The sequence below is a fragment of the Mastigoproctus giganteus genome, chromosome 5, assembly GCF_048544385.1.
Source record: "Mastigoproctus giganteus isolate SK-2022 chromosome 5, ASM4854438v1, whole genome shotgun sequence".
NCBI classification, from domain to species: domain Eukaryota; kingdom Metazoa; phylum Arthropoda; class Arachnida; order Uropygi; family Thelyphonidae; genus Mastigoproctus; species Mastigoproctus giganteus.
Window position 1 is genome coordinate 224,212,219 of NC_143579.1, and position 13,820 is coordinate 224,226,038.

At 36.8% G+C, this 13,820-nt stretch overlaps 1 protein-coding gene across 1 annotated transcript in view; it reads left to right on the plus strand.

The window, feature by feature from the left end:
- Positions 1-1,296: 1,296 nt before the first annotated feature.
- Positions 1,297-13,820, plus strand: part of LOC150086163 (serine/threonine-protein kinase unc-51-like) — a 231,459-nt gene continuing 218,935 nt past the window's right edge. The window contains exon 1 of the mRNA XM_090373751.1: positions 1,297-1,567. Coding sequence (XP_090229877.1) covers positions 1,478-1,567 — 90 coding nt within the window. The 5' untranslated portion in view covers positions 1,297-1,477. The remainder of the gene's footprint in view (positions 1,568-13,820) is intronic.

Here is a 13,820-nt window from a genome sequence, read left to right on the forward strand (position 1 = left end):
ATTTGTAAAAGAACTTTGATGGAAACCCTATAGAGACATTTTATATCCTCCACAGTATTGAATTCAGAATGTTATTATTATTAGTCATATGGTGCAAGGAAGCCTGAGGCTTATGCTGCATCACCACCTTGCCCAGTAGCCAAAAAAAAAAAAAAAAAAATTCCCGAGTTACCCTGAGAGAGAGAGAGAGAGAGAGAGAGAGAGAGAGAGAGAGAGAGAGGAATCACCAAGAAAGAGAATAATGATGAGTGTGTGTGTGATGGTATAGCCCCCTCCCTTATGATCAAAATACTGTATTTTATTTATTTTACTGCTGTTTATGTACTGGTGATTAAAGTTTATGGTGATTAAAGCTTAATGTTTCCTGGAACACTGGCTAACTAATTTCGAATTTCTTTCCCACAGTGAAATTCTTGGACCGCCACTGTGTGCGTATGTGGACTGAGTCTCCATTCAGTTTCCCATACCCACACAGTGGCGGTTCAAGAATTTGCAAAGAAATATATTCTCGCGATGTTACTGCTGGGCTGTTCTTCTCCTCAAGTGGTTTGTAACCATTTGAAACTTTGCATCTCCCATTCCTTCCATAACACATTCAGCACAATGCACCCAGGCAAGAAGCTACCCGCATCGCTATCATTTTCATAATTCATTTTTATTTTATTTTCGGTCTATGTCACCTAGTTAAATATTTATATATAAAGCAGCTGTGTCTTTTTTTTTTTTTTTTTTTTGTTTGTTTGTTTTCTATATAACTTTAGAAATCTTTAAAATAAGTTAAAGAATTTTTACATTTCTTTTGTACGGTTCGAAACCATGTTATACAAGACAGCCCAAAAAAAGGTATGCGTCTTAATCAGTTTCACTTACCTTTGGGCCACCGTGTATATCCAGTGCAGTTATTTATAAACACTACAGAAAATAACTTGCTGTGTGACTTTTCACATCTCTCCTGATGTGCTTTATATATAGTAAAAGGAATGAATGACAGCTTCGCGTAACTTCCATTTTATTTTGTTGTGTTTTATTTAATTTATTATTATTTTTTTACTTTTGCTATCGTATGGCAAAATTTGTTTTTTTTAAAGATGTGAATGGTAAATGTTTTTCTAAAATGATGCTGCCCTCAGCTAAAACTGATTTTTATATCAATTAATAATGCTTATTCTTAACTAGTTCTGCTCTCTGATTGCAGCAGATCAGCTGTTTATGTGACAACCAAGGTTACCTTCTGTATACGTTTCTCGGGTGATGGCGTAAGTGTATGGACTGCAGCGTTCCGTTGTATACAGAAACTGAGGTGATGCTGTAGTGTCAAAGAACGGTCCTGAACTGAGTGCGGAGTTGGTAAGCACGGAATGGATGTCAGCGAACTGCAGCCTCTGTTTGGGTTTGTTCTTATCACCGAGCTAAAGAGAGCGGGGAAGATGGATTTGTGTAAACGGATTATTTAGTTGTCATCATCTCAGTTTTAAAGATGGAAAGCGTAGGCGAGTACGAATATAGCACAAAGGACCTTATTGGTTATGGTGCATTTGCTGTTGTCTTTCGAGGAAGGTGCAAAAAGGTAAAATGGCCCTATAGTGGTTGTACCTGAATGTTATTTTAGTTAAGTATAATCATTTCAGTGCGCAGAAATTACATCCTTAGGTATTTTCATGCTAAAACTGATGGGAAGTTTCTTGCATTTATTAATGTTGACAAGACTTGCAGCATTGTCATTTTGTATTTGTGCTCTATTGTGTGTATCGGGTATGCAAATTATCGTCACAGCCAAAAGTGTTTTGATTTGTACTACTGAAAAAAATAGTAAAGAAATCGTGGTTTAGAAGCGTAGAAATATGTTTACGTTATTTAAAATAATTTGCAATATTAAGTCAATGCAAAACATCTTATAAATATGGTGTGTTTGCTCAGGTCTATTTCTTATCGCCGTGAGTAGTCCCTATTTAAAAATTGTTATATCTATTATTTTACTGTTGAAAGTCATCATTTATGGCTATTATCGTGTATTTTGTACTATTTTATAAACAGGAGAAGCTAACGTACATACAGGTGAATGTAGCCAGGAAAAGCTCTTATGAATACGGATCTGAAAATGTCTTTATGTTGAGTTGAAGTCTATGGAAATGTTGCTACCTCTGTACCAATTCCCACCTTGTTTGTTTTGATTTATTCACTAATTGCAGGCTCAAATCATAGCATCCCAGCTGACATCGGCAAAGTTGTTGGTAGTTTGCTATTGTATGCATTCAAAGAGTGTTTTGTTTTAGTTTAATTTTCTTTTTAAAAGTATGTCTGCTTATTTTGAGCAAAATAAACTTATAAGAAACTGAAGCACATTACATTTCATAGAGTCAAAATTTGCTGTTATTCTTGTCAGGAATAATTACAGATAACTGCTAAAATGTTTTGTGGTACTTTTCCCCTTCCATTTCATTAGTGACTGTTAAGATGGCTGGAGACTGCATTAATTATATTATACTAATTTTTATTCATTTTAGTTAGTGCTAAAAACATAATTTAAAGAAAAGGACATAACTTTTTATGTTGAAACACTTTTAAAAAACTATTTTAAAGAAGCTAACCAACTTTGGATGCTGTCTAGACAATAATATCAGCTTACACACATTACAACAAGGTTTTTTTAATTTTTACAACATATATATATAATCTTATATGCGGGGGGGGGGGGGGGAGGAAATTAAGATTTAGATAAGATTAGATAAGCAGAATTACGATAACATGAAATATGGATCAGGGTCACTGCTAACGCAAAAAATACTCTACAACCATAATGTATATATAAAGAATATTTATTATTAGTATAAAATATAGTAAGTAGATATTTATGCTTAGAATTAGACTAATGAAAATACGGTGTACCCTGGGAACGATATACATGTTGACCGAAAGGGGGGGGGGGGGAAGAAAGGAATCGAAATTAAACTAAATGTAACAATAGAATAAATCACGAAATTGGAAATTATAGACCAATTAGCTTGTTATCTACAAGTTGTTCACAAGGGTCATTACCAACAGATTAGAAAGAATACTTGATGAGAATCAACCGAAAGAGCAAGCTGGCTTTAGGACAGGATTCTCAACTATGGATCACCTTCACGTAATATCACAGCTAACGGAGAAAGCAAATGAATATAAAACACCATTATGCCTGGCATTTGTGGATTATGAAAAGGCATTTGACTCCATACAGCATAAGGCAATGTTTCGGGCACTGGAAAGACAAGGCATAGATACTCTATATATTATGATTTTGAAGAAAATATATGAGAGTGCTACATCCTTTATTAGACTAGACAAAGACAGTAGCAAATTTAAAATCGAGAAAGGAGTTCGACAAGGAGAGACAATATCTCCGAAGCTGTTTACTGCTGCCCTTGAGGAAGCTTTCAGAAGATTAGACTGGTCGCAGAAAGGAGTCAATGTGAACGGAGAGTACCTAAACTATTTACGATTTGCAGATGACATTGTGGTCATAAGCCACGATCCCAAAGAATTAGAGGAAAATCTTAATCAGTTATGCACAGTTAGTAAGGATTTTGGACTAAAGATGAATATGGCTAAGACAAAAGTAATGATGAACAAGTATGCCACAGAAACGGATATAATGATTGAAGGAGCAGTAATTGAAAAGGTGGAGTCATACTTATCTGAGACAAGTCATTTGCTGTAATAATGATAAATGGCTGGAAGTCAAGAGAAGAATAAATTTTGGATGGATAGCATTCAGGAAATATAGTCACATACTGAAGAGCAATATCCCAGTTTGTCTGAAACGTAAAATAATGAATCAATGTATACTCCCCACCATGACTTATGGAAGTGAAACTTGGGCACTCACCAAAAGAATGGAAGAGAAGCTAAGAACTACACAGCGAAGAATGGAACGAATTATATTGGGAATCAGACTGTTAGATAAGAAGAGAAACACATGGATTAGGCAGCAAACTCAAGTAAAGGACATTCTTATCAAAACTAAAGAACTAAAATGGTCTTGGGCAGGACACATAGCTCGAAGACATGATGACAGATGGACTAAGAAAATAACAGAATGGTACCCAAGAGGAGCTAGAAGAAAACCTGGAAGACAAAGGCGGAGATGGATAGATGAAATTCATGAGTTTTTGAGTAGTAAATGGATGGCCAGTGCTCAAAACAGAAGGAACTGGAAAGTTGCTGGAGAGGCCTTCATCCTGCAGTGGATTGAAAATGGCTGATGATGATGATGATGATGATGAACAATAGAAAAAATAAACCAAATGGAATTTTGAAGAGACGACCAAGGTGGAAATAGCATTGCGGTGTCATTCATAATTTTAGTGTCTTCTTCAGAGGTCATGCACCAAAATAATGAAAAAGACAGCAATACTCTTACTTCTGTTTTCGACATGTTCTGTATGTCAAGGTACACGTGCGAAAATCCACGTGGTAAATCTAATATAAATTTTGAATATAATTTTGAATAAGGTTATACAGGTTAGCCAATATAAATATGTTGATAAAGTAATACATTATCAACACATATCAACACGCATTTATATTGGCTAACCTGTATAACCTTATTCAAAATTATATTCAAAATTTATATTAGATTTACCACGTGGATTTTCGCACGTGTACCTTGACATACAGAACATGTCGGAAACAGAAGTAAGAGTATTGCTGTCTTTTTTATTATTTTGGTGGATGACCTCTGAAGAAGACACTAAAATTATGAATACCACCGCAATGCTATTTCCACCTTAGTCGTCTCTTCAAAATTCCATTTGGTTTATTTTTTCTATTGTTACATTTATTTTAATTTCGATTCCTTTCTTTCCCCCCCCCTTTCGGTCAACACATATATCGCTCCCGGGGTACACCGTATTTTCATTAGTCTAATTCTAAGCATAAATATCTACTTACTATATTTTATACTAATAATAAATATTCTTTATATATACATATATATATATATATATATATATATTAGATGATTACATATTCTATGACTAAGGGTAAGAGCTCCTATGTTTAATCATTTTTGGTTATATTTTTAAATGTGATGGTTCAAGTATATTAAGGGATTGTTGTGTTTTTCAAGGAAATTCCTTGTGATCTCCTTAAATGTGTGAGAGGATTACTAAGACAGAATAGCAATTCCCTTATATTCGTATGTCAGCATACTAAAAATACAACCACACACACGCACACAATTGAACTCAAGAGATACCATAAAGTATGTAACAGTAATGAATGTATATATAAGTTATAAAAACTAAGAGTCCGTTTGTTCTGAAGTGTGTGGTTGGCATTATTGTGGAGACAGCATCCTAGGTAGATTGGTTTATACAGGGTGTCTCAAAAATATTGGTACAAACGTTTAGGGGAGGTAGGTAACATCTAAAGGAATGTGAATCGCATAGGAACCCATAACTGGAAACGTCACCATAAGTCAGTACACGGCGCTGTTCATCAGTTCGGGAGAGGGAAAATTTCTGGTTTACTCATTCAAGCAGTAGTCGGCGCACAAAGAGCATGCATCGATATACGAACTGTGAGTTGGCAGACATGCACCTAGTGTATGGATTTAGCAGAGGGCCCACACGGTGTGCGCCCCCATGCGGCACAACATCGCTTCGCAATAAATGTGTGGGCAGGTATGGTCGGTGTCTGCTTAATCGGCCCATACCTGTTACCATCCCGCATGAACTCCGCTAAATATCTATCTTTCTTGAACAAGTTCTACCAGGGTTACTTGACGATGTTCCAGCAAATGTGAGATGCAACATTTGGTTTCAACATGATGGGGCACCTGCCCATTATGGAAGGTGTGTTCGTGACCATTTTATTTAGGCATTGATGGATTGGCCGTGGTGGACCCGTTGCCTGGCCCCCATGCTCACCTGATTTATTGAACCTTGATTTCTTTCTGTGGGGGACCCTCAAATCTATCATGTATGAATCGCCTGTGGAAACGGAAATGGATCTCGTGGCGAGACTCGTCTGCGCTGCTGCTGCTACTGTCAAAGAAACTCCAGGTGTGTTCGACCATGTCCGCCAATCCATGCTGCATCGGTGTCACGCATGCATCGCGTCTCATGGTGGAACCTTTGAGCATCTGTTGTAACATCATGAAATGCATCCATCTCGTACTCCATTGTTAATATTATGTGAAATAAATGTTTGCCACTAATTAGTGTCTTGTGTCATTCTTGTGTCTTGTACTCTTGTACCAATTATACTCTTACAGTAGTAATTAGATTACAGACTGATGTAATGTTTAATCTATAATTGATGGCATTATTCCGATCTGATATACCTTTTACATTCATTCCATTATTTTATAATGATATACCTTTTACATTCATACCTTTTATGTAAAAACGTATGTAATAATGATATACTTTCTACATTCATTCCATTATTTTATAATAAATTAAATATATATATATATATATATATATTTTTTTTTTTTTTTTTATTTATTTATTTATTTTTTTTTTTAAGAAAACCCCAAAGACAAAGGTATTAGAATCCATGGGTACTTGAAACGTGTGGATTGAAGGTTGAGAAGACAGAGGAAGATACTTATTGAATTTCTGTAGATTGTAATTTTCAGGAAATACTTGTGGAGGAAAGTTGTTCCAACTCCTTAGGTGGTAGATGACTTTCATCAACCGGTGAAATACCACCACTTTGCTTATTGGAGACTTGAAGTGGTGAAACCCATGTTTAGTCTCTAGAGCAAAGTTTCCAGCATCTCCCTTCCCCCATACTTCTCCTTCAACCCATGCACGGTACTAAGTACTATAGGTTTTGATACCTTTCGTGTTTGGGGTTTTCATAAAAAAAAAAAAAAAAAAAGCTGAAGGGATAAATGAGGAAGAAGAAAAGTTGGTTCTGTAGGTTTGACATTGGACAGTAAATGGATGATGGCTGGATGTGGCATGTGTTCAGACTGGTTTGGAAGGGAGAGGAGGAATTACAGAAGCCAGTTCAGAAGAACAGTGCACATGGAAGTATCTTTAAAAAGACATGCAGCAGAAACAGAATATCTGTGAGACAGACAATGGAGAGACTGCAAGAGGTGGGTCATTAATTAACTTAACTGTCCTCTTTCGAATTGAATCAAGAAGCCTGAGAGAGGCAACTGGGGTGCTGCCCCAGATGTGGGAACAATATTTCATGGTAGGATGGATTTGAAATTTGTACAGAATGAGTAGCTGTTTAGGAGAAAGGTAATGCCAAGTGTGAAAGATAAAACATAGTTTTTTAGATTCAGAGGAAGCAGTATTTTGATGTAGTTATTCCAAGAGAGAGAGAGAGAGAGATTAAAAATGAGGGTAATATCTAATAGAGATATGTGATCTTGTCTAGAAATCAGAGTGTCACCAAAAATAAATATCATAGTAGAAGAATTCTTTTTGCAAGATATAAGGCAGGATGGAGTTTTAGAAGGATTGAAATTAACCAAGTTATCTTTGTCTTATTGAAGAATTACCTGGAGATTAGCAATTAGAAAATTGGTGGTGGACACTCGAAGTTGAAGCTAATTGCACAGGGAAAAGTTTATCATCAGCAAAACTATGGATAGTATTTCCAGTCAGTGCAAGTACATCATTAATATACAAGAAGAAAAGAGTGGAAGAAAGAACTGAACCGTGGGGAACACCAGCATTAGTGGAGAAGTTAGAAGACAGAGAGATATCTACTCTCCAAGAGCCGAATTTAAACTTATTGTGGCCGTAAGCTATAACATGTATGACACTCTTTCTCCCTCCACCAAATAATAAATAAAAAAATTTTAAATTGAAAATAAATTAAATGAATTGCACACTTGAATTGCACAATGAATTGAACAGGCTTTGATAGGCATGTAATATGTATTATAAAAAGTTATTACATTTGTGCATATTGTTTATTAACTTATGTTAAATAATAAATAACAAAATTAAATAATATAATTTAAAATTATAATCTATAAATTATATGTATATCACAAAAATTATTCTTTGCACATATTCTTCAGTTTTTGTAGAAAGAAAAATAGCAAAAAAAGGGGGAAACAAAGGATAAAATTCAGTAAATGGTAGAACATTCTTGTTCTACTATTTACTGTTGTCATTGTCAGCAAGCAGGCTGCTTGAAGTAACAACCAATTATTGATTAACAATGATAGTCAAAACCAGGGCTGTAGTGGAGAGTATATGCCATTTATTCTCTGGATTTTTTTAGGTGAATAGCGTATACCTTCTGGATTTTGAAATACTTGAAAAAAAATATTATTAAAATATTTACTGAAAATTAAAAAATATATATATTAGAATTTGATTCTTAGGCAAAGAACCAAAGAATCTCTGGAATTTGATTAATAAGCCTGATATGCACAGTATACTTTCTGCTTTTCATAACATTCATAGAGCATACCTCTGCTAATTTTACGACTGCAGCACTGGTCAAAACCATAACAGAAATAATTTTGTATGATGTTTGTGGTTCACATGACAATATTAAAAAAGGATTTTTTAAGAAGCAAGGCCCTTGTAATGTGAGGCCCTTAGCTGTAGCTTGTTTAGCTTATATGTAAATCAGGCACTGCTACCATCACAGGCAGAGAGCTGACATAGAGTAAACTGGATATCCAATTGCAAAAAACAGTTGTCAATCTATAAGATGGTAGCTTGTTAAGAAGACATTTATGCCAAACACAAACAAAAGACTTAGAAACATCAAAAGTAACTGCTTGAGTTCACCAAACTTCTCCATTGTATTTGTCCACAGATAGTGAACACAGCCAATATATCGTCAGTGGATTGGAATCTGCGAAATCCCAATCTTACAAGTCTCATACAAATAAATTTTGTCATCAGGATTAATTATATTTAAACAGATAGGGTTAGGCTAAAGGCTTGTGCTCCTAGAATTTTCACAGGGGTTCGTTTGAAGTAGGGGAGCCGGTCCAGTAGAAAATATAAACAATAGAAGGGTAACTGCAGGAAACAGGGCCATTTACCTGAAATTGAGTAGATGCAGTACTGGGTAATGGCCAGAGTAAGAGTGGGGGCAGAAATAAAGTGACCAACACCAAAGTGGCTTTAGAAAAGTAGCATAGTTATTGCTTTTAGATAATGGCAGATCATTAAGTAATGGTTGCCAGTGGACACTTCCCAGTAACCAAATGCCAGAACTCCAAAGAAGAAAGGGGTAATGATTAATCAAAAAAAAAGGAGAGACAGGTGGAACAAAAGAAGAAATGCAATGTTGAGGGAGGTGATGTGGGGAAATTTTGGAAAAAAAGTCCTAGTGCAGTTCAAAGAGGTGTGAAAAAGAAGTGCGGCAGTCTTGGTTTTTTTTTTTTTTTTTTTTGTTTGTTTGTTAGTTGGCACATCGGCTTCTGTGGCCATAATGCACCTCCCAAAGTTTTTGCATTTTACACTGAACCAAGCCCGAGGTGGGATTCGAACCCACAGGCAGTCTTTAGCATTAGCATTAGTAGAGGCATTTGATGCAAGAAAGCAAGCTTATGCAGCATCAGCCAAAAAAAAAATATAAAATAAATAAATAAAAAATAACCACTTCCACTTCACCCCTCTGTTCGTTCGAAATACCTGTCCATCTGAGCCTAAAACTTATTTAGGCTATCAACTTCTACGACAAGGGATGGAAGTCTGTTCCACCAACTAACCACCCGCTGGCTAAAGGCAAATTTCCTCACATCTATCCTACATCTGTCTTTCCTCGGTTTGAATTTATGCCCTCTCAGGTGATTATTCTGAGCAAGAGGAAGAATCCCATCAGTATTGAGCATGCTCAAACCATTCAAGGCTTTATACACCTCTCTCAGATCACCTCGCTGGTGCCTAGTCTTCAGACACTGTAATTTGCATGACTTAAGCCTTTCTTCTTAAGAGCACCCCTTTGTTCCATTCACCAATCTTGTTGCCCTTCTCTATACTCGTTCCAGCATCTCTACATCCTTCTTGAAATGAGGCCTCCAGACCTGTACACAGTACTCTAGGTGTGGCCTGACCATTGCCTTATACAAGGGAATAATCACCTCCTTATCCCTGTTAGAAAAATTCCTATATATCATCAACAATACACCATGAGCTACTCTTGCAGCCTATCTGCACTGCTCAGAAAACTTCATATCTGCCTGCACAACCACCCCCAGGTCCCTTTCATTCTCTACCACTGTCAGTGCAGTACCACAGAGTTGATACGTTGCTCTGGGGTTGCTGTTTCCCATATGTAGTACTTTACATTTGTCAATGTTAAACATCATTTGCCACCTCTCAGCCCATCTGCTCAACCTTTCCAGATCCTGTTGCAGTAGCATAGTGTCAGTAGTGTCCTTGACAACCTTGCCAACCTTCGTATCGTCTGCAAACTTGGACATTAAGCTTGATATACCATCATCAATATCATTTATAAATACAGAAAACAATAATGGACCCAATACTGAACCCTGAGGGACTCCACTAATAACATTAGTCCACGATGAGCAGTGTCCGTTGATTACCACTCTCTGTCTTCTCCCCCTCAACCACCCCTTTATCCATAGCAGCAATTTGCCTCCAATGCCACACTGCTCCAATTTGTGCAGCAGTCTTCCATGTGCAATAGTATCAAAAGCCTTTCTAAGATCCAAGTAAAAAAAAAAAGTAAAGTGCAGCCATTATCAACCCACTGCAGGATAGAAGCCTCCTCAACAATTCATGCTGAGGGAAACGGACCATAATCTGCCATGCTGGTCTACTGCGGGTTGGCAGATCGACCATATTCGGCGGTCAGGGGCTTGAACCCTGGTCTACTCAAAGAGTATGTGCTACTGCACTCCCGCTCCTGACCACTCGGCTACGGAGGCCTTTACTACGTCTTAGTAAGGGAGTGTAGGGGTAGTGGTGTTAGGATGAGATTGTAGAAAGTCTGGGATGATCAAGGAATGCATAGAGGAGCGTGGGACGTTTTTGGGAATGGTTTTTTGCTTGGGAAGGGTTTTTGTTTTCTTAAAGGTGACTACAGTGGTCTCAGAAAATTTTTATATTTTATACAATGGGACGAACTGACGATGTTACCAACAGCAAATCTAAATGGGAAGCATTCAAGGAAGTAATCTTGGAAGCTACTAGGCTTTTTGTTCCAACTAAGAAATACTGTTCTAGGTTTAGGCCCAAATGGATGTCACAGGGGTTTGTTTGAAGGGTGGGATTCATGGTACAGAAGAAAAATGCATGGGATGCATATAAATTATCAGGTGACACAGAAGTCTATGGTAGATATAAGCTAGTATGCTGTTGTTGTTGGTTTGTTGTTTAATGGCACAAGGGCTGCTAAGGCCATACTGTGCTTGCTAGTCTGTAATCAAGTCACAAAGTAGGTTAGGCAAGCGAAGGCAGATTATGAAAAATCTTTGGCAAAGGATGCAAAGAAAAACAGCAAAGATTTATTTACTTATATAAACTATAAAAGAAAGGGGATGAATCAGATTGGTCCACTTGATATCAATGGTTTGACTGTAGATGATCATTCTCAGATAGCTGCCAAACTAAATGAGTATTTTGCATCTACATTCACACATGAAGAGGGCCAGATGTTTATGAAATGCTAACAGGGAGTTAAATGATTTTGTAATAACTGAGAGCAAAGTGGAGGAGAAATTGTTGAAATTAAACATAAGAAAGGCACCTTCATCGTTAGAAAGAATTTTCTTAACCTAGATCTCCCACAAACTTCATCCATTTACTATAGTAACCAAATGCTATCTCTGCCTTGGTTTTGGTCATACTACACAGTATTGTACCAACGATTCCCCCTCCTGTTGCCACTGTGCACATAGTGGTCACGTTGTTGCCAAGTGTCCATTTAAAGAAAAACCTGCTTGCTGTGTAAACTGCAAACGTAAAAAGCCAGAGTATCATCACTCTGTTAAAGATTCAACCTGCCCGGAGTACCTATGAGCACTTGAGATGGCATGTTTGAGAACTACTAATGAATGATGCCCATTCCAATCCTGTGTATAATGTAAATAACTTTTCTCAGGAGCCTTATAAGTTACGAATTATGCAAATTAATGGCCACTATTGCAGGGCTGTTGCTGATGAGATAAGAGTGTCTGCGGAGGAGGAAAATCATATTGATATTATATCAATACAGGAACAATACTATGGAAAGGTTCACTTAGGTCAAAATTAAAAGGGTTTTCCATCTCCACTAGAGTAATTCAACCAGTACAAACCCTAAAACTTGCATAGTTATTTTAAATGGAAATCTAGATATAAGTGTTATCAACGGACTCTGCAATCAACTAGCAACTTGTGTTTTAGTTACCAGTCAAACCCTAACTTTTTACCTTCTGTCTCTATATTGCCCTCCTTCTGAGGATTTTAATAATTTCCTGAATTACCTGGAATCTGCATTAAACTCCTTGGGACCTAAAAATATCATAATCACACCTGATGTAAATGCTAAATCTAGTGTGTTTTAGTACTAGATCCGACACAAGAGGCCAACTTCAGGAAGAGTTCATAATTAATCATAACTTATCTATTGTTAACAGACTGCAACAATTTACTATGTTTTCAAGTTATTCAGGAGAGTCAAATATCGATGTGACCCTGACTACTTATAATTTCAGTGCTAATATATCTGATTGGACCATTTTTCCTGATTGGACAACAAGTAATTACCAAGTTATTTCTTTCTATGTAACTCTCTCCAGTATTTCCGGCAAAAATTATACTCCTCAACCAGACCTTACTAGGTTATCAATAAAAAATATTAACTGGCAATCCTTTGATACTTCAATCTGCATGGATTTTCCTGAGAAAGATAGACATTTTTCAAGACTTTTCTGCTAATGAAACTGCGATTGCAATCCAAAGTGCGATTATTAAAGCCTCATACAAGTCTTCAAGGGAAAAAAAGATCAATTTCAAAACATGTTCGTGGTGGTTCCAAGAACTTAAAACACTTAGAAAATCTGTCCATCAGGCCTGTCGAAGATACCACGACATTGGAATTTGCCTTCTTTTGATGCAAAGCATTTTCACTCACTATATACATCTCCTAAAAAAAGATAAGTGAAAGCTATAGCTTCTCGAAAACAAGATACCTGGATGAATTTCGTCCATAGCTCTGGCAACGCAAACCCATGGCTTGATTAGACCGGGGTTCGAGCCTGTGACCACCAAATACCGAGGATGCGGAAAGGTCGGGGAATGACCACTGCATATCCCCGGAGCAATATGGCTTTAGTTGCTAATGCTCCTAAAAACCAAATAACAGCAACAACAACAACAGCAGCAGCAAACCCATGGGGCCTTCTCTACAAAATCTCAAGGAACAAGACTTCTTCATTAGAAGTTTTTGGTGTGGTCAACAATTCTGTTGAGACATCTGACTGGTCAGACTCTGTTAACACTATTTTGGACAGATTATTTCCAATTGATGACTCCTCAACTGACACACAAGCTCACTCAAACACTCATTCTGCAGACTCTTAATATAAATCTAATGAAGCTACACCTCCATTTACTTCTGTGGAACTTGAAACTGTCGCAAAGAAAATGAATACTAAAAAATGCCCAGGTCTGGATCTAGTAGAAAACATATTTGTTTTAAGAATTATTAAATTAAGACCACTATTACTGATTAATCTTTATAATAAATGTTTGCAAGAGGGCCTCTTCCCAGACATATGGAAAACAGCATTACTAAAACTTATTTAAAAACCTGATAAACCAGCTTTGGAATCAAAGTCCTATAGACCTATCGCCCTTCTGGCAAATCTAGCAAAACTGTTAGAATGGCTC